This window comes from Dromaius novaehollandiae, chromosome 4, assembly GCF_036370855.1.
Source record: "Dromaius novaehollandiae isolate bDroNov1 chromosome 4, bDroNov1.hap1, whole genome shotgun sequence".
NCBI lineage: Eukaryota > Metazoa > Chordata > Aves > Casuariiformes > Dromaiidae > Dromaius > Dromaius novaehollandiae.
The window spans coordinates 13,816,415-13,835,954 of record NC_088101.1 but is presented as its reverse complement, the minus strand read 5'-3'; the positions used below and the strand labels follow the sequence as shown (position 1 = coordinate 13,835,954).

The following is a 19,540-nucleotide window of genomic DNA, read 5'->3' as shown; positions in this document are numbered from 1 at the left end:
CTGATGTAGACAGGTCCATAGTTAAATGTGGAAACTTTTTTTTTTATTGGTATCCTGGTGGTAACGCTCAGTTTATAGAAGTGTAATAAAGTATGAATAATTGTGTGTGTATAAAAGAAGACTGGGCAAGAAGAGGCAATTTTATTTAATGTCGACTTGTGAAGCAGTACAAAGTGGTTTTGTCTTATACTGAAGAGCAGTTTTGTATATCAGAGTAAAATCTTTTTGTGTGGTTTTGGTTGTTTAGGAGCACATATAACATGTTTAATCTAACAGGAAGTCACCAAGATAATCACTTAATTGACACAGATAGCAGCAGCCCAGATCCGTGATGGCAGAGTGCTTTATCAGCGTTGCTGACTTTGATAAAAAAGGGCCCTGTGCAGCGCCTAGCGTGACCGGGGCACAGCAGAGCAGGCTTGTACTCTGCGGCAATTGGCAGAGGCATTACTAATGCACAATGCACTTCTTCCAGTGAGCCTGCCCACAGCAGCAAATATGAAACAGGTCAGCACACTGAAGCAGAACCCCTCTTCAATTGACCTCTGTGTTTGTACTCCGTGCCACTGCTTTCTGGGACTGCATCTGACCACTAGCCCACTGTTTTTGTGTTTAAAGCACAAGTGCTCCTGCTTCCTGTTGAGAGATGTCAAGACAAGCATCTTTGAGGCATCCCTGTGAGATGTCTGGTATCCTTCTGCCAACCTGTGAGTGTCTCCTGCTTCTCCAGAAAGCTAACTTGGCTAATGACTAATTCACATGACCTACACTTGTATGGAAGTCTTAAATACACAGTTACTAGGCTCGGGCCACAGCTTCCCCCAAACCAGTGCCAGTCCTCTCTGGAACTGAAGGAGGATTGTGCTAGTAGTTTGGACTTTAATTTTACAAGATTAGCCATTAGGCTTTCTCCTCCTAAAATGTTGAAAGGCTCTAAAGGCTCTGTTCTCTTATGCCCTCCATCCGTTTGAGATTCTCCCCTTGTCTGTTGCAAAAAGTGTGCGATGCAGTGACATTGTCATCTTGCAAGACAGTGGCAGAAGTGTTTCTGTCTAATGTCGGTGGAAGTTGAAGATGATTCCTTAGCAATTCCAAGGGGAGGAGGTGCAAAGGTAAAACTTATATAGAGTATGCTCCTTCAGCAGCCATCAAATGTTTCAGTGTAGGACCTTCTTACAGATTTTGTACTTTGTTTTCCAGAACTACCGTGTCATGGAAAAACTGGAAAGTAGCACAAGCATTCTTTTGTTATGTCTCTACCCATCCCCAAATCTCCACCAAATAAAAGGGTGCGATTCATTGTTTCAGAGCAGTATTTGGTCAGCAGGCACAGACGGAGAGGCAGTAGTTGTTGAGACTGGCCCAGTGGGAACATCAGTAAAAATAAATTCTGCTTCTGCAACACCGTCTCTTCATTTCGAACGGTAAATGAAGAGTCCTTGTATGCTGCTCTTCCCTGTGTGTCTGGATTGACTGGCTGATGACGGGCATAAACCTTGTGAACTACAATAGCACCTACTGAAATGCAAAGGGATGATGAGTAAGAGCAAAGGTCCTGTTGTGCCAGGCCCTAGAGACCAACCAGGTGAAGGTGTGTGTATATGTGTGTATACAGCAGCGTGGCACAGTGCGGCTTGCGTGTCAGGAGTAGCCCAGCGACGGTACCGTAGAGCTCTGGGTGGGCTCTCTGGGCACCCTATGACGTGCCTGGAGGCGTCCCACCCCAGCGAACACCCAGCTCTGCTGGGGCCGTGGGTGGGTGCCGGGCACTGCCTGTTGCCTGTGCTTAGTCATTCCATGATATGACATTTCCAAAGCACAAAGGGCTTTTTGGTCATAGTTAAATTGATAAAAAACACTTTATCTAGTGTTTTTGTTAAAAGCTATCCAGCTGTATGTACTTGGATTAGGCCTCGCTTTCTGGCCTTTCTTGTGTATCTAGGATGAGCTCAACATTAGAAACCTCTCTTGATTAATATATGTATGATTTTGTTTTTCTTCACAGTAATTCCGTGTTGACAAAATCTGTAATGTGGATTTGGGCACACCAGCTTAAGAAGGTGATTGCTAGTACAGTTTATATCATTTGGAGAACTGACAAGATGCACTTTTTGATCTGTGAGAGCCATTTCTACTTTAGGATAACTTGTTTGTAAAGTCCCAACTATTGGCAAAAGTTTTCGCCTGTGGACCGGGCCTAAAATCACGTATTGAGCAAAAATGTATCCAACAGCAATTTGCAGTAATTAGCAGCCTTATTGTAGCGTGCTTGGTTCACTTTGCAGCCTGAGGGGCAGTCCCCCATTGAGCAAGCTGAAAGGGGGAGGCCGTGCAGGAGGAAGCCCTGGATGGTGAAGCCACCTTTGGGCCAGGGGCTGTCACTTTGGTACGTGCATTTATTCAGTGCACGGGGCACCCCCGTCTTACCGGACGCTGTGTGGCGCCTGGATGCGGCACTCGGTGCTCCGGGGGGTTCCGGGCCAGGCGCGGCGCGGCGCTGCAGGAGCGGGCCGGGCCGCGGGGGCCGAGCCCGGCCGCTCCGCAGCAGGGCGGGCCGGTGTGAGCGCCACCCCGGGGCCGGCCGCCCCTTCGCCCCTCCCCGGGGCCGCCCGCCCGCCCGCCCGCCCGCCCGGCGAGGCTCGGCGCGGCGCTGGCGGGGCTGCAGGCGTTGCGCGGGGAGCTGCCGCGGGGCGAGGCGGCGCGGCGGGCGGCTGCCGCGGGGCCCATGACCAGCATGGCCTGCGAGATCATGCCCCTGCAGAGGTACGTGTCCGCCGGTCGGCCGGCGCCGCAGGCCACCAGCACGGCGTCCGGGGGCAGCTGGGGGCTTGTGGGGTTGCGTTTGGGGGTCCCTTCGGGGGAAGGCGCAGAGGCGTGGATGCTGCTCGCCAGGACCCGTGCGGTGCCTTCATTCCCGACGAGCTCGCTGCAAACCGCTGTGCTCGCCCGGCTGCCTCTGCCCCTCGGGAGCCGATGTGGCAGGGTGAAAGCTGCCGGGGAGCTGGGCCTTGCCGGGAAGGGGCACCACCGCTCCGGGCGGGCTGCCTTGGCCCCCGGCCACCCTGGGAAAGTGCAGTAAGTCGATTTATTGAGGAGGCTTTGGAGGATATCTATAGTTTCTTTGTATGGATCGATGGGGCGGGTGCAGTGCTCTCTAGTCACTGCAGCCCTTTCCTTGAGGGGAGCCGGCTGTGGGGTTAAAGCACTTCTGAGGGCTCTAGGGAAGTAGGTGCTCCAGTGCCATTGCCTGTCCGTGGGAGCTGGGTGTTGAGTGCTCAGTGCACCTTGCAAACCTTTGCCTCCCTGAGAGCAGGCAGGGCCCTGTTCCCCATCACTTCACTGCAGCAGAGGGCTGTAATGCAGTAAAGGACGTGGACTAGCTGGCCCGGCAGATCCTAGCCAGATATGTTCCTATACATACCTTACAGATATTTGTGCACTTAAATAGTGAGTGTGGTCTTATTTTTGCAGTTGCCTGAAAAGCATGGAAGAGAGGTTTAGTTTTCAGAAGAAAAGGGCTGGTTTGTTTCCGCAGTGCTGAGACACACCTCTCTTCAGCACCAGCTATGAATATATACCTGTGTTGATGTGTACTCATTCCAGAACATCATAGGGATAACTGCAAGGAGGCTTTTCAAATGGCAGTGCACAGCCCACCTTGTGGGGAGGGGAGAGTATGCATTCCTTTTACTGTGCCATTAAATATTTTTACTGGTTGCTCTGTCAGTTCTCAAAATTACACATTCCCTTCCTTCTTAACCTTATGAAAACAGGGTGAATATTGATCCTTATGTAATCTACAAAACCGTAAATAAGTGATTTAGTATGCTTTTACAGTACCATGGTGGTGCTGTGTTGCCAGAAGCTATGAAGTTGCTGTTCACTTCGACAGGATAAAATAATAACTAAAATTGCTGTCCAAACTGTTATTGTCTTGATAAAACACACTGTCATCTGCAGATAGCTGTGGAGGAAGTCTGTTCTGTAGTAATGCAGTCATGAGGCTTCCATATTGGTGACTGCAGAGAAACGGGAATACTGCTTGAATGTCTTAAAGAAGTAGTCATAGTGCACTGTACCTATTTGAAGGGCCAGTCTCACCTTTTTTTTTTTTCTTTTTTTTTTTTTTAAAAAAAAGCCTTTTTGCGTTCCAGGGAATCTGGCTTGTAGCTGCTGTCAGAACAAGTGGTTGTTATTGTGCTTTTGACTAAATGTATTCACCCCAGGGGAAGATAGATTTCACAGGGTAGCCTTAATTAGATTCTTTGTTTTTGTTGTTGAAAGGATTAACTCTCCATCAGTTAGAAATGCACTCAGTCCTTGAAGATTTTTCTGAAACTTGCATGAAAATTTGAATATGGTGCAGAATTATGTTAACTTTGCAGTTACAAAAAAAGTAATTTACAAAATTCTGGCTTCTTTTCCATCTCCTTGATTTATTTTTAATATGTGTATGCTATACTTTTAGCACCTAATCTTCTTTTGACCTAGGGGCAGACAAGTGCAGGCTCCCAGATTCCTTTACAGCAGCATTCTTCAGATTGCACCTTTTTTTCTATTTTCCTCCTTAGAACATTGTCTCTTCCCTTCTTAGGGTTTGTTTTTTCTGCTGAGGAAGGTCTTCTTGGCTTTGTGTTTTGTGGTTTTTGTTTTTTGTTTTTTTTCGCTTTAGAAGGCATGATCCGTGGTAATGGTTAGTCATACCCCTGTAGTATCAGGAGTGGATAGCAATTGCTTGTGGTTACTGTGAGGTAGAGAGGCTGATGCTGTAATTCCAGCGCAGGGTATCCTTGTCAAGTTAGTCTGCCACAGCAAGGCATGGCCTGGCCTCCCCTAGAGATTTCCAGACAACTCGCACGGCACAGGTCCTATTGGCAGGATCTAAGGAAGACCAGCGGCAACCTCCAGGTGCTGCTTCTCAGGGCAACTTTCTAAACTGTGGGTGTCCCTTTTCCCCTGTCAAGAAAGGGCATACGCTGCCAGCAGTAATCACTCTGAGTTCCACTCCTGTGCAGCTAAACCCCATCCCATCTGTCTTGCATGGGCACCACACGCTGTATGTACTCCATTTGGGCCACAAGCTGGCTGTGCTGGGTCTGCTGTAGGAGCCCTCATGTGCTGAAGCGATAGGAACGTATGTCTGCGTGGTCATTGCATAAAACTCGGGAGAGGGAGAAATGCTCCTGTTTAAGTAACTGTGACATTTAAATAGCATTTATCATGAGAATAGTGAAGTATGCTATCTACCATGGTATCTGTAAGCTGTGAGTCTGTCTTCCTGACAATCATATGATGTGCTTGAATAGAGCTGTATGTACTATACATTGTCATTTCATTCTATATATAGAGGTCTGTGGAATGGCACATGGTGGGATACAGTGGCCTGCTGTGAGGGAGCTACAATAGGGACTTCAGGGTTATGTTTCATTGCAGGGCAAGAGGTGGGAGGTTGACTCTGTTGAACCCTCTACTGCAATATGGACCGTCTTGCCCAAACGCTGTAAAAAGCACAATGGTTGCATTCCTGGTTTTCAAACAGCCTATCCATCAGTGATTGTGTCTTTTATTACTAATAGGCTAATAGGTTTTCTGAATAGCATCAGCCCAGTTTAATAACTTGGATTCCTAGTTACAGTCTTGCTAGTACTGTTAATTTGTATTTTAGCTTGTTTATTCTAGCTTAATGCATTGTAGATCTAATGAAACTGTGTGAAGCTGAAACCTGTGGCTGCCTTTGCAAATCGCATCTGTCAGTTTCTGTAGGAGATAAGAAGGCCAGGTACATGCTTAGGCCTCCTTTGTGACCAGTGGCTGCTACTGCTTTGCGCTTTGCTGAAACAAATCAACTGTGAGGAAAAAATGAAACCATCACAAATATTTTCAGAATGTGCATCTGACAGAAGTAGAGAGTACGACTGATCTGTTTCTAATCTGTGCAGCAGCAGTTGTCTGCATGGACTGTCTCGTTTGCAGTCATCATTGGGATTGTTTAATTTACCTTACTGGTTTATTTGTTTGGGTCCTTTATGATGACCGAATATTTTAGCTGAGAACACCGTTTCTATTCCACTATGTTTTCTTCTTTTTGGAACTGGGAGTGTGCTCTCTTCAAGAGATTAGTGAACACTCGTGTGTGTAAAGTTATATTGTAAATAATTCCGATCCTTTGGACTTTGTTATCACTTTCTATCTAAAGTACTCAGAGAGCTTTACAAATGTTAATGAAGTATGTTCTAGAATATCCCCCTCTGAGAGGGAGACAACTTGTATAAATTTTGTTTTCTGGTGGAGAAATTAAGAGAAATTCATACTTGTGGTCCTGGTCTTGCCGAAGTCCTAATCATATCGTACTACAAAATGCTATACAAACTTTTGGTCTTCTAGGCTCAGATTTGGTCAGATAGGTAGTCTGTCTTCTAGCAGCTGCATCTTGATGCCCGTAAAAGCCAGTGGAAGCTTTCCATGGGTGCCATTGGGTGGGCGTCTCTGACTATAGGAGGCAACTGATGTGGAATTTTTCTGTGGTGTTTGCCTCCATGGTGTCCATCTGATTAAGCAAGAAAATCTGAACATTGTACTGAGAAATTGGGCTCCTAGATATCTTTATTTGGAGCCTGCAAGCTTGTAACAAACAATCCTGAAACCAAAATCACTGGTTACCTAGTAACAGTTCTTCACTATTATAATGCAACAGGTATCTGTTACGCAACTTCACACTATTAAATTCTGAGAAAAGGTGAGACTTTGGCTCCTACATTCCTTCCGCCTCTTTCTGACCCATTTTCTAGTTTTATCCTAGGGAGAACTGTTGCCAAACCACAAGCAGAAGAAAAGACACTGCCCTGTCTTTCGTCATAAGCCCCAACTAGTTTAAGAAGTAGAACAACAAAAGCAAACTGTTTAACACTGACGTCATTTTAAAAGAGATAAACCTATTTGTAATCCAGGAGGAAAGTGAGTAGAAAATAATTATACAAAATTATACTGTCAGAGGTTCCCACAGATTCAGATATATTAATATAAATGTAAAATCAGCTTGTTGCTTGCAGTGGCATTTATCAGGGAGAATTTCCACTCATTTCATTGTGCCATGGCATTGCCTGTACTTCGCTAATGTTGCTTCGAAATAGGAGGACATAAGCAAAATGTCTTTCCACAGAACTCTCTGGCCATGACAGAAGTGTATTTTTTCATTTAAGATTACATGCCTAAACTGCTCCCTCACGCACAGACTAAATAGTTATGCGTGTGGATAATGTAATGTAGTCCCAATTTGTATAGCTGTACTGTATGCTAGCTTTTCCTAGAATTAGAAGGCTCCCACTCTAGACTTAGGTGCTCATGCCTTAACCTTTGCTGTGGAAACTAGAATAATAAATAATGCACACTCCTCAGATGTGTGACAGAGTGATCCTTCACATCCACTTCAACCTGTCTTTATAAAAGAGTAACATTGGCATTTTGAGGTGAAACAGGACATAGAAGCTCATGCTTTTGGAAAGGCTTAACAGGGAGTTCTCCCTTGAACAGGTCATTTTCTACTGCCCTGCAGTCATATTGCCACACGCTGTGATCTCACAGGCTTAAGACATAACGTCATCTAAGTTATGTTTAGGGAAAACATTCCTTAATGTTTTTCAGGAAAAACATTGATGAAGAAACTGGTGTAGGGAAGACAGAAGGATTCTTTGGAGATTAATATTTAAACCAATACTAATCCACCCCTGCCCACATTATTGGAGATGTTTTGCACAGTATGTCGGGGGTAAGTTCAAAATAAAGAAGCCTGATTGTCAGCCTAATATTTTGACATATGGCTCAGTTGGTGAGTAGGTTAAGTAGCTACTTAAGCATGAGCTTAACTTGATTTCAGTGGTAAATATGATCAGGCATAAGTGTAACTACAGAGAAGACTGGAGATAACATAACGTGCTCTTTCTGATATTTCTTGAATATAAAAGTTGTTCTTCAGGGTAAATTAAAATGTTTGCATGGAAATAAATTGTCTCACAGAGAAGAGAATGTTAAACTGTTAAACACTTGTTTGCTCTGCAACGGTTACTCTAGTGCATTCCTCCTCCCTTCCTCTCTGATTAAGGGTATAGAACAAGGGTGGCATTGCTCAACAGTTGGTGGTAAGTGCTGAATTTTAATGATGACCATTGTAGTAATCACAGTGTTATCATGTTAGATTAAATTTATGGTTGCTCTTGCATTAAGGGTGTTATTTTCTTTCTTCTTTTGCATAACGTACCTCAGCACTGTTGCTTTATTTGGAGGAAGAACTGTATATTGTCTGCTGTTTCTCGTTTGCAAAAACGTTACCTTTTACCCACTAAACATAAAGTATGATTAAATAATTATATTGAGAAATTAAATATGCAGTAAATCTTCATGGGCAGTTTCAATCTTGTACTTGTCACTTAAAACGTAAAAGTATACTTTTCCCTAAGTCTGCTCAGGGAAAAAAAGAAATGCTGAAAAATTGGCATTAAGGCATTCAGCAAAAAAGTACCACTGTGCGCTCAAAGTCATGGCTTCCTTGAATTTGTTTTTGGTGTTGTTAATATTGAATATCAAAATAAGCAAATAAATAAGTACTGTTAAAATCCATTGCAAATGCAAAAATGATGCTGCTTGTTAAACAGAGATGGCATGGTTGTGCTGCATGGTGAGAAGAAAACGAGAGCGAGATATCTTTGAAGTCTTAACAAATAACTCAAACTTACCCTTCCTTCTCCATCCCCAGAAAGTTTCATTAACTTTTGATATCATTAGTAACCTGATTAACACATTGATTTCAATGGCTTTTTGTTTGTACTAAAATTAGAAACAACAGTCTCATTGCATGAAAACAGTATTGTCACTAAAAAATAATTAGTCTCTTTTAAAGTCCCCAATAGCTGTGGTTGAATAGAAAGAGAGCCATTGCTCTGTCTAGCTTTTGAGGACAGAACACACAGAGCCTATGGCAAGGCAGTAGGAAAACATGACCTTGACTGAGCAGCATGACCCTGCCAGCATGTAGGCCCTTCATCTCCGGTGCAAAATGTTGACATTTGAGTCAAAGTACATTTTCATGATTGTAAAAAATACCTATTTTTTAATTTAAGCGAGTAAATCTTCTGTTTAACTTTTCAAAAGAGACGTGCAGTGGGAAAGCGATGTTAATTTTACAATAGATATTCCAGTGCCAGGAAACTGGGAAGGAAGAACTCGTGATAATTAAGCGCAAATAAAATAGGCCTATTAGCACCTAAAAAAAAAAAAAAAAGTAGTTTATAAAAAGTCAAGAAGGTCCTCTGCAAACTCTGTACTTTTGTAAAGCTGCTTACGTGACAAAAGGAAGAAAGTCCTTTGGCATCTCTGGTCCAGAGACTGGCAGGTGGCCCTAAGTCTTTGAGGTTTGGCTGTCTGCAGGTCGAAGTGCCACGTTAAATGGGACGGAGCACCGAGGGAAGGGCCACCCGCTGATCCAGGGTGAGAGCTCAGGGAAGCCCCAAGCCAGCTGGCAAGGGGGCTGGGAGCAGAGAGCAGGGCTAGGATATGCCACAATGCATGTGAGTAAATTGGGAACTCTCAGTCTAAATGGGTGTTTTATAGCTTCAGCTCCGAACTGGCTTACCAGCTCCGTTATTCATGCTGAAGGGCAATTTTAGACATCCAAAAAAGGGGAAGGGGGACCATCACTACTTACTTGAGAACATGATGGGACAAATGGTTGCCTGCAACATTCCTGTTGCAAAAGGGAAGGCAAAAAGCTGTTACTGTGTGGTTCTGAGATGCAAGCGTGTCGTTTAACAGTTAGACTTCATCATAGCTTGAAGCACTTTCCTATTTCCTTTTTAGACACAAACAGGATGCCTTGCATACGTGCTGTAAAATACGCATGGCTAAAAATGCCTAAAAATCAGCAGCGTAAGATGTACTACACTAACCAGGGCAGTGATACTGGCATTCTTCCCAGTCTGACCGATTTTTTTGTTAGCTGAGTGGAGGTTAAAACACAACAATATTCTTTCTTTAGCAATAAAGTAAGCTTAAAGAGAACCAGAGTTTTTTATTTGTTTTTCATTCTGCTTTTTCAGCATGAAGGAAATGATGAGATTTTTAAGTTTCCTTAGCGTAAGAAATTGCTCTCCCAGGTATTGCATCGAAGAGCCATTCATTTCTACTTAAACCTTTTGCTATGTGCGTGTTTGAGAAGAATGCAACAGCTGTATTTTGCTTTCACCTGTCCGGCCAGGTCATCAGTGGTAGCTGAATAAATACCTGATTTATTTAAATTGTCTCATCCCTGCTCAGGTATATGCAGTGCCTTCTGGCCATAAAGCGTGTATAGAACTGGACAAAGCTCTGAAGGTTTAAAAATCGTACTGCTAAACCTGCTTGCCTGATGGGCAAGTTCTTTGCTAGGCAAGGCAGAAATTTAGACTGAATAGGAAATGAGCTTCAGAGTGACTTGTCTCCTCCCTGCTGTGGACAAGCAACTTAGTTTGCCAAGTCACTGTGCCAAGTATTAAGCATTCGTTTCTTTTTGTAAAGGTCATATATCCCTTTAACCAAAGAGGAATTGCACAACCCAAGAACAGGACAGTTAAATGTTAAATATTTCTTAATGACTTCTAGCATTTTCTTTTGGAAGGGCACATGATACATGGCAAGAAGGCTTCCTAGCAATACTAATAAAAGCCTTCAGTACAAGGTGTTTTTAAAACCAGCAAGCAGTTGTTTTTCAGTAAGCGCCATTAGCGTGAGTTTTAGTGGAGCAGAGTCACATATGGAAGATTTTAAGCCAATTTCTAGCATATGTTTTTTGTGTAATATCAGCTGATGATCTTTATGATTCGTGTCTTGTACATTTTTTTTCCGTCCTTCCTTGTCTCAATTCTGTATCTCAGAGCATGTAATTAGGTATCCACAGGTTTAAAACCCTTTGCACAGAATTCTCATTTCTCTCCATGAACTAAATTGTGCTCGTGTGTGAAATAAATACAACTCTTTATTATCTTACAAAGTTAATACTAAATTATTTCATAAAATATTTTCATCAAAATAGAATCCTAGTGTGCTAAGGATTGCAGGACGGCTCAGTGGCCTAACATCTGAGGAAAACTAAATTATTGTGGAGCAGCTGGTTTAAATGTGGTCGTAATTTACACAACTCTCATATTTTCCAGCCTGCACAGATGAGTTCACTGAGGTGCATGTAGTTAGGGAAAGATGTTAGGGGTTCTTTGTTGTTAATGATTAGGAAAGAATGGAGTAACCTGCTTGGTTAACCTGCTTTGTTCTGCTAAAGTTAAAAGATTTTATAGTTTTCTCAAAAGATTGGATTTTGTGCTTAGTTAGCTGGGAGCTCTTCATCACAGATGCAGCTATGTATCAGCTGCATGTGTGAATTTATAAAACACTATTAGATAAGACATATTATGCACAGGTACAATTTTTATCGATCACATGAAATTTTGAAACTCAGTGAACTAAATGAAATTAGTATCCGGTTTCATTTTGTTTTCTCTAAGGTTTCTGTTTCCCCGCTCCCAGTTCCCAGCTAATATTCTTAAAATACTTAGTGTTCATGAGTTACTTTGTATGGGTAGATAAGGCCTTTTGTACAGATATAACATTTTCTTAATCCAACTTGTGGAGCAGTGATCATACTTGCTGTAGAAGGAGCATGAATATAAGACAGTTGTTTGGGCTTTTACAGTATCATTGTGTTTTCTGTAACTTGGAAGTTCAGTGAAACCCCGAGGTAAGGAAGATTTTTTTTTTATTATAGGAAAGATGCTTGCTGTAGATTCGACAACTAACACTTCTATACAGAGGAGCATTTTATGTTATTTGAAGTTGCATTGATGCACAGAAATCTTGATAGCACTGTGGACTTCTTTCCACATGGGGTTTATTTTTCACTTTTTCTGTGTGCCATTGGGACTTGCTTGCATTCGGGTTACAAGTAATGCTATTACATAATGAACAGAACATAGCAAACAAGGTTACCAGTAGCTTTGTGAGTTTAAAGTAGTTTCCTTATTGCTTTTTTTAAAAAAAGAATATTCTGCAAATGAGAATAAAAGAGAAAAACTTGCAGGCACTAAGACTAAACTAAGAAACTGTGTATGCCATCAAGGGGCGCCTGTACCTGAGAAAGTGTCTTACCTGGGTGTTTGTTGGAGGGCGGCTTCTGGAAAGCAGCAGTAATGGGCACTTGCATGTTTCTCTCCACTTTTCTAAGCTGTCTCAGAGCAGTAATTGCTTCCCACAACAACCCTAAGGGTTGCATACCTTGCTGCAGGCAACAGCTTTTAACCAGCTTTGCAAAGCACGCTCAGTGTGCTTCTTTGCACGCTGCTCCATCAGCGTGAGCCAGCTGCGAGCATGGGAGGAGGGCTGCTGCGGCACTGCTGCAGCACTCCTTCCTCCCGCCGCCTCACTTGTGCAGCAACGTCCACGACGACTTGCTCGAGCAGCTCAAGACTGACTTGTGGAAGTGGCAGCAAAGTTCCCAGTGGCAGCTATACTTGTGGTCTGTTTAGGGAGCTGCTGAAAACTGCACTGTCACTGTTGCATTACAAAGGAGTTTCAAGTTTTGGCAGACCGCACTGATTTCAGAAGCAGTTTCTCTTCCTTCCGGTGTGGTATTTTGTGTTACCCTTGAATCTGTATTTCAGGCTTCCAGTGGGCCTGAAAATATACCTGCAGTCACAGTGAATGGGAAGTGTTTTACATAGATGTCACTTGTCATCCATACACATATCTGTGCACTGTAGCGAGGAGTCAAAATGATGCAGGAATAACACTTGCGATTTCCCTGATGTGCTCATTTGGTTCTAGTCCGTTTCTCTCTACCAGAGAGAAGTCTTTCTTCTTCCCTACATCTTCCCTCCCCCTTTTCTCCCAATTTATAGATAAATTTGGCATTCATATTTGTGGATCTTGTGCAAAATTGGCTGGATTCAAAGTAAGCCACAGTAAAATCTGCCTCTGGCTATACTCACTATAAGAGCACAGAGTTTTCCTGGCCTTGGGCCAGTTTCAGCTTGTCTTGCTTAGACAGCTTCCTTTTGACTCCAGTGGAAGCTGCAAAATATGTATGACTGAGTATTTGATCTCCTAGCTACTAAACACACAATGGCATTCCTTTTGCATTTATTCTGTATTTAGAAAAGCTGTATTGCTTGCATTCTGTATTTAGTAAAGTAATCAATTATTTTAAATTCAAAAGAGTAATGGATTCAGGCTGAATTTTGAAAAAGAATTCCAAGTTTGATCTAGTTCAGATCCCTGTTGAAGTTTGTCAGTGTTTCATGGCAATCAGAGCTCCCAAATGATTCGAGTATGAAGCGGATTTGGGCTTACCTATAGTGTCCTTGATAAATCTCTCATCCTCTGTACAAACTTAAGAATGATCAGTGCCTTCACATCGTGTCAATTCCCCTTTGACCTGTCTAACAAAATCAGAAGCTGAATATCTGTGGTAAATTGCACTGCTGAGCACTGGTAGAGACTTTTGAATGGTGGGAAAACAGTAGGGAAATGCTTCATTTCCAGTGCATGTGAAATGTTATCCTTTCTGCTTCTGCTTAAGATAATTCATGCAGCTTCCCATCTTTTTTTCTGCCTTTCTCCCAAAGTTACTGCACTCTTTGACAGGCCCAATTAAAGTCCTCTGGGGACAAATTGATTTCAGTGGCATTTCCTATGGGCTTGGAGGAAGGCAAGTTCCCTGCTCTGAAGAACTACAAGGCCTGAATGCCCTGCAAGTGCAACCATTTACTTGAGTGGAATGACTGATGAAGTTTGTGTTGGAATCCCTTTTTAGCAGAGGGGTTTAAATTGACTGAAACAATCGGTTCAACCACACCTTTAAACTTTAGCACCCCAACAACTCATTCTTATCCTTATGCCAACACAAACTGCATGGTGAACTGGATCAGGGAATTGATCTCTGGGCAAACTGACCTGGCCACATGCAAAATAGTTATTTTTCAGCCAGGTCGGTTCACTGAAACACCTGTTAGAGGAGCTCCGTGCCAACCAAATGCACCCCCTGATCTCAAGCCTTGGGGGGAAATGCTTCCTCAAGTCCGTGAGAAACACACTTTTCTCTTCAGATACACTCAGTTTTATACAGACTTCACTCATCACTGTCAGACCTGCGTTTCTGTTGTTTTGTCTCTGTAGTTTGGCTGGGTTTCAGCGTAGTCAAATCAGCTTTCAACCAGGACAATAAAACTCAGACATGGAATTCTCAGCTGCGTGCATATGCACATAGCTACTTCTTTTTGGTCTCTCAAAATGTCATTTGTTTTTTCTTCACTTTCACTTTTATGGGCAGGTTGTTAATTCTGGAACAACAGACAGCAAAAGGCCCTTGTGGTTCTGCTGGCAGAAATGTGATATTGTTGCTATGGGAATAGTCTCTGAACTGCTACAGAGCTGGAGTGACTCCTGACTGTCTAGCAGTGGATCTGTTCTACATTTGTGAACGTTGAAAAATGAGTTGGATTCCCAGGATTTAAGGAATGCAATTTAAAGCTCTCTTCCATGATTTTCAGTACAAGCATAAGACAAAATAGGCTTAAATACTACTTCTCTGATAGACATATCGTTTCACTTTTATTATCTCTGCTTTTTAAGAGTGAATATCTTGCTATAACTGAACTGCAAATGCAAGTCAGAACTGTACACTAACCTTAAAAAATATGTTTTGTTTTTAGTTCCCAAGAAGATGAGCGGCCTATGTCACCCTTCTACTTGAGGTATTTACTCATTTGTTTTAATTTGTTTCTCCACGTGGGGTTGACTTGTTATTAGAATTAACTGGAGGGGATGATGCCAGAAAGTCTGAACAGACTGTAATCAAATGGAAGATTACTGTTACCTTCATAATCATTGCTCAGCTGGTGGGATGAATGAGTCTTCAGAGATACAGAAAGATTTCAACAAGGAGTTTGTGTCTAGAAACAAGGCTCAGGGTTTAATGCTAGTCTTGTAAATTCTTAATTAGAGGATGGACTTTCTTTTTCTCTTTTCTTCAGTTCATTATGTAGTTTAGATGCTCATCGTAAGTAGCTTATAATCTGTGGGCACAAGAGAGATTTTTGCCACAAGCTTTGAGGAACTGGCAGCGTGTGCTGTTCAGAGAAAAGCGAGGAACCAGATGGTGAGTCAGCAGCCCAACAGCAACTGCTCTCCTGCTGCAGCCGAGCCAACGCAGAAAAGCAGGAGAATGCCTCAGTCCACAGTATGCTTGCCTGCCCAGAGGGAATGGCAGTCTGGCTGCATTTGAACAAATTGTGTTTCTTGTTTTGCCAATTGGAAGGCCAAAGTCACTGCTTTTAAAACTGGCCTAATTCTGTTGACTTCAGTGGAAGTTTGCTCTGCTTGCTTCAGTAGCAGGCTTCATTCCAGTGCTTTCATTTATACTTAGTAGAAGAGCGGTAGCCAGGGCAATTAATAGTGAAAGGATGCAGAGGAGGGAGGGCTAAATACTATAATTGAGTTTTTGATCTCTCCAGAGTTTAAAGAAATTAAAAGAAATCCCTATGGTCCTTTTTGTGAGAGCAGTGATATTTGGAACTCTTACAGTGTTCACCTGTATTTGTTAGTTCTCTTGCATATATTCCTATTTATCCCTGTAGGTCTTTTTTTTTTTTTTCTCCTTACAAAATTTTCCTGACAAAGACTTCAGAAAGTATGCATTTCATACATGCTGTTAATATGGAAACTTCCATTAAGACTGTGCAGAAATGTGCATCTGTGAACTGTTTATGGACCAGCCTGGTTGCATGGTCTTGTCCACCTTCCTGTTGATGCAGTGTATTTGTGCAGATGTTGCTTAATCTGTGCTTCAGAAACTGCAAGCTGTCCAAGGAGATTCCATCTTTACCTTTGGGCGATTATTATATTGCTGCAGAGATTCCACTGTCACAAGTTTTTCCCAACCTAAATCCTCATCCTATATCTTTCCACTGAAAATAATCCCCCTCTTTCTTTTTCTTGCAGATAATTGTAAGCTTCCGTTAGATTTCTGTCTTGTCTTTTGATTAAAACTGTCTCTCCAAGCTCTCTGTCAGAATTACTGGTTGATTGCTTTCTGCTTTCAATTTTATGTATGTTTTTGTATGATCCTTTTCCCTTTCGTGGTTTCCTTTTTTTGCATTTTTCCATGCCGACTCTTATAGCTGTTCTGTCTATACCCAAACTGGTGTTTGAAATGTCTTCAGATTTTACTGGTGTGCTGCTAGTAACTTTTTCAGTTCATCAACAGAAGATCAACGTCTCAAATGCCAGTAATAATCTCATTTATTCTACATCACACATACATCTCACTGCATTGACATTGATGTATTTTACACAAAAAGAATGGTTTCTTGGAGCCATTAGTATAACGATCATTAAAAATAGAAGCTCATCCTTTAAAGAGAATGAATGCTAATGCTTACAATAGTGGATCACTTTGGGGAGTGCAAAAGAACAGAACTGACTTTCTAGGCTTTAATTTTTCAATAGGGCTGCATTAAACATAAAGATATGAATGCTTTCCTGATGTGGGACTGTGCTGAGGCCTGATACATCCCTAGAGCACAAATGAATCCAGGTCTGTGTTGAACTGGAAAAATGATCCAGAAGGGGATCTGCTCAGCTGGCCACATCAGGATTGGCTTGGAGTTAGGGAGCAAGGTGTGGAGTTGGGGAAACTGGTTGCAAAACCAGGAAATTTCTGAGAGGGAGGGGACACGTTAGGAAACTTTAACTAGAGGTGTGGCCATAATAGGACGATGAAGGAGGATGAATGCACCCATTGGAACGAAGGGATGGCCTTCTGTGGGAATGTGTCTTGCAAATAGGACGGGAACAGCTGAGAATAAACACATATCTGGGAAGTGAAGAAATGGCTAATATGAGCAGAGAGGGAGCAGCACACCTTGTGACATAAGGCTTCATGCCAAGCTTGTGTCTTTTGTAACATTGCTGAGACACAATTGCTTGCAAATAAAACTAACAGCTTGTAAGTCTTGCTGCTATTTATCACACATCAGAAGTGTGTACTTTTGAGGTTGGTTGCCAAGTGAAGTTAATTTGGCAAGAGAGCTAGTGCTGGCTGGGCGATTCGTGGTGCTTCAACAACTGAGAACTCTAGTGTGTGGCACATATTTTCTGTGCAACTTTGAACATTTTTATTGTTGCCCCAGAGTACTACATGACATATATAGGTATCGCATTTCACACTGTGGAAAAGGAAAGGGGGGCCCCTTTGAATGTCCATTTTCACTAATGACTAAATCTAGTTGTATTGCTGCCAGCCACGCTTACATAGTCTGAATACTATTCAAGTAATATCGCGAGTGAATCATGAATGTATATGTACAGAGGGGTAGGTTGCTGCTGCATTTATACAGTACTTTCACATAGACAATTATGCGATATGCTAATTAGATGGAAACAAGAGCTGTTTAGCTTCCAAACTCTGCTAATGCTTGGCTTTTGCCAGTCTGAAGGAACATTGTGTCTGTCCATAGACCAGCTTTGTCAGCATCAAACCAGAGGCTTGGTTCTTTAGTAGTGTACCATAGCAGCTAGGAATGGTGATGTTTCCCTTGATTTTATTTTCAGCAATAAGGCAAATGCTTGAAGTGTTAACTTGAAATCAGAACTGTTAGAAACCCACTGATATACTAGTTTTTAAAATTGCACTGATTTAGGGTGGCGCTGCCATTGTTTTAAGAAATTGAGGAAGGTATCACCAAGTATAGAAATAATCACCACTGTTGCTCTGTAAGGAAGTAAGCACTAATTAAAGACATGAGGGTAAGTGGAAAATGCACAATAGGTTTGTCAAGAGAGATGATACCAGTACAACCAAATATTTTTAATCAGATTTTCAAGAGAGAGGAAGAACAGGAGTATACCTGATCTGTCCGATTTTGGCAAAATGTTTCATGTGATGCCCTCTGTAGATTTGGAATTCCAGTGGTGTAAATGGAGATTAGTGCAAGAGCTTAAAGATGGATAAAGAAGGGGTGAGATCCTATAGGAAAGGAAGGAGATTGCTGGTGAAGCTCCTTAAGGATCAAGGCCTTTTTTCATTCCCCCCCCCCCCCTTAAAAGCCATTGGCATAAAAAGCACAACTGTGCTCATGAATTTGGCTTATAGCATAAATTTAGGAGACCCTACATATACCAGGGGGATGGGGGTGTCCTCTGGGAGAAACTATATGACTGTGGGGTACAATAAGAAATAAGACGAGATATAATAACATAGGCAACAAAGTCCTACATCTCAGGAGTAATAATGAAAAGCTCCGACATGAAAGGGGAATTCCCCTTCTGGAGATGCTGGGGAAGAGAAGGACATAGCCATAACTTGTTTATAAGGGGATGGAAATGAGGCTGGGGGATGTAAATATCCAAGGTGAAGTAACTGTGTGACAGAGGACATGTAAAGCAAATTATTTTCAGTAGACAAAGGGGAAGAAGTATGGATGCTCTTGTACAAGGCCCAGATGAGGCCTCACACAGTTTCAGTAGCTCATGTTCAAATGGCACTGGGTGCAAAGCAGGTTTGCAAAGATGATTGGAGAAGTAGGCAGATCTCTTAGAAGAGGGGGAAAAGCAGTCAGAAGTCTTATTTAGCATAAGAAATGGAGCAGGGTACATGTATTTACCCTGGGTGTTGAGACAGAGGGAAACAATTGTTTATGTTAAATAACAATATTGGTGTGAGGAAAAAATGGATACCAACAGGCTATCAATAAATTTAGGCAGAACGTTAGAAAGTTTGTAGCTGGAGCCTTCTTTTGTTAGGAGTTGTGAGGATGAGATGGGCTTGATCAGTTAGTGAAAAGGTTTTCTGTGATATTTGCTTGGTTTGAATCCTGTCACATGCTGCTGACTAGGGTTATCCTTCCCCATTCTGTATTCCTTGGAAGACAATTTATTTACTCAGCTGTGCTCAGTACCAGGCAAGGAGATTTCTGCACTGTTAAAAGAAGAGGGAAACCTTACTGGATGATTGATTGTTCTAGAGAGCCATGCCTGAAGGGCATTTATGTTCCAAAACCTTTGAAAATGAAAGGCATTAGGACAAGAGAGGTGAGATTGTTATATAAGGAGCAATCCTACAGATTTCTTAATTATGTAAGTAGGAATGTGAGTGCTAGCCATATTGAGTAATCTGGTTTCAGGTAATTAAGTAGCATCTGGCAAAGTCAGTTCCCTGTTAGCACACTTCTCCTCAACGTGTGCAATGAGTTTTCAGAAGATGGGGAATCTACAGGCATGCTTGGTGCGGAGTACCTGCTTTAGATTTGACAGTGGTCACATAGACAGTTTCAGAGGAGTTTCCTAATGAGTAGACCCTGGGATAAACCAGAATGATACTAAAGGGGAAGAAAAGCAACAGCTTTGTAGTGTGGAGCCTCCTTGTTAATATGCAGAGCATTAAACTGACATTGAGATGAGAGCCGTCATCACAAGCAGTGCCAAAAGCTGCATAAGATACCCCTGAGTGCAGGGCAAGGTCTGCACT

The 19,540-nt window shown here is 42.4% G+C and overlaps 1 protein-coding gene across 11 annotated transcripts in view; it reads left to right on the top strand.

Moving 5' to 3' along the window:
* FAM13A (family with sequence similarity 13 member A) overlaps nucleotides 1–19,540 on the top strand; it is a 149,694-nt gene that overhangs the window by 78,914 nt on the left and 51,240 nt on the right. For 10 of the 11 annotated variants that reach the window (XM_064510460.1, XM_064510464.1, XM_064510463.1 and 7 more), the window contains one exon: nucleotides 14,727–14,768. In XM_064510460.1, coding sequence (XP_064366530.1) covers nucleotides 14,727–14,768 — 42 coding nt within the window. Of the gene's footprint in view, nucleotides 1–2,619; nucleotides 2,764–14,726; nucleotides 14,769–19,540 lie in introns of those variants that run through there. The other variant, XM_064510469.1, reaches the window with a different exon arrangement.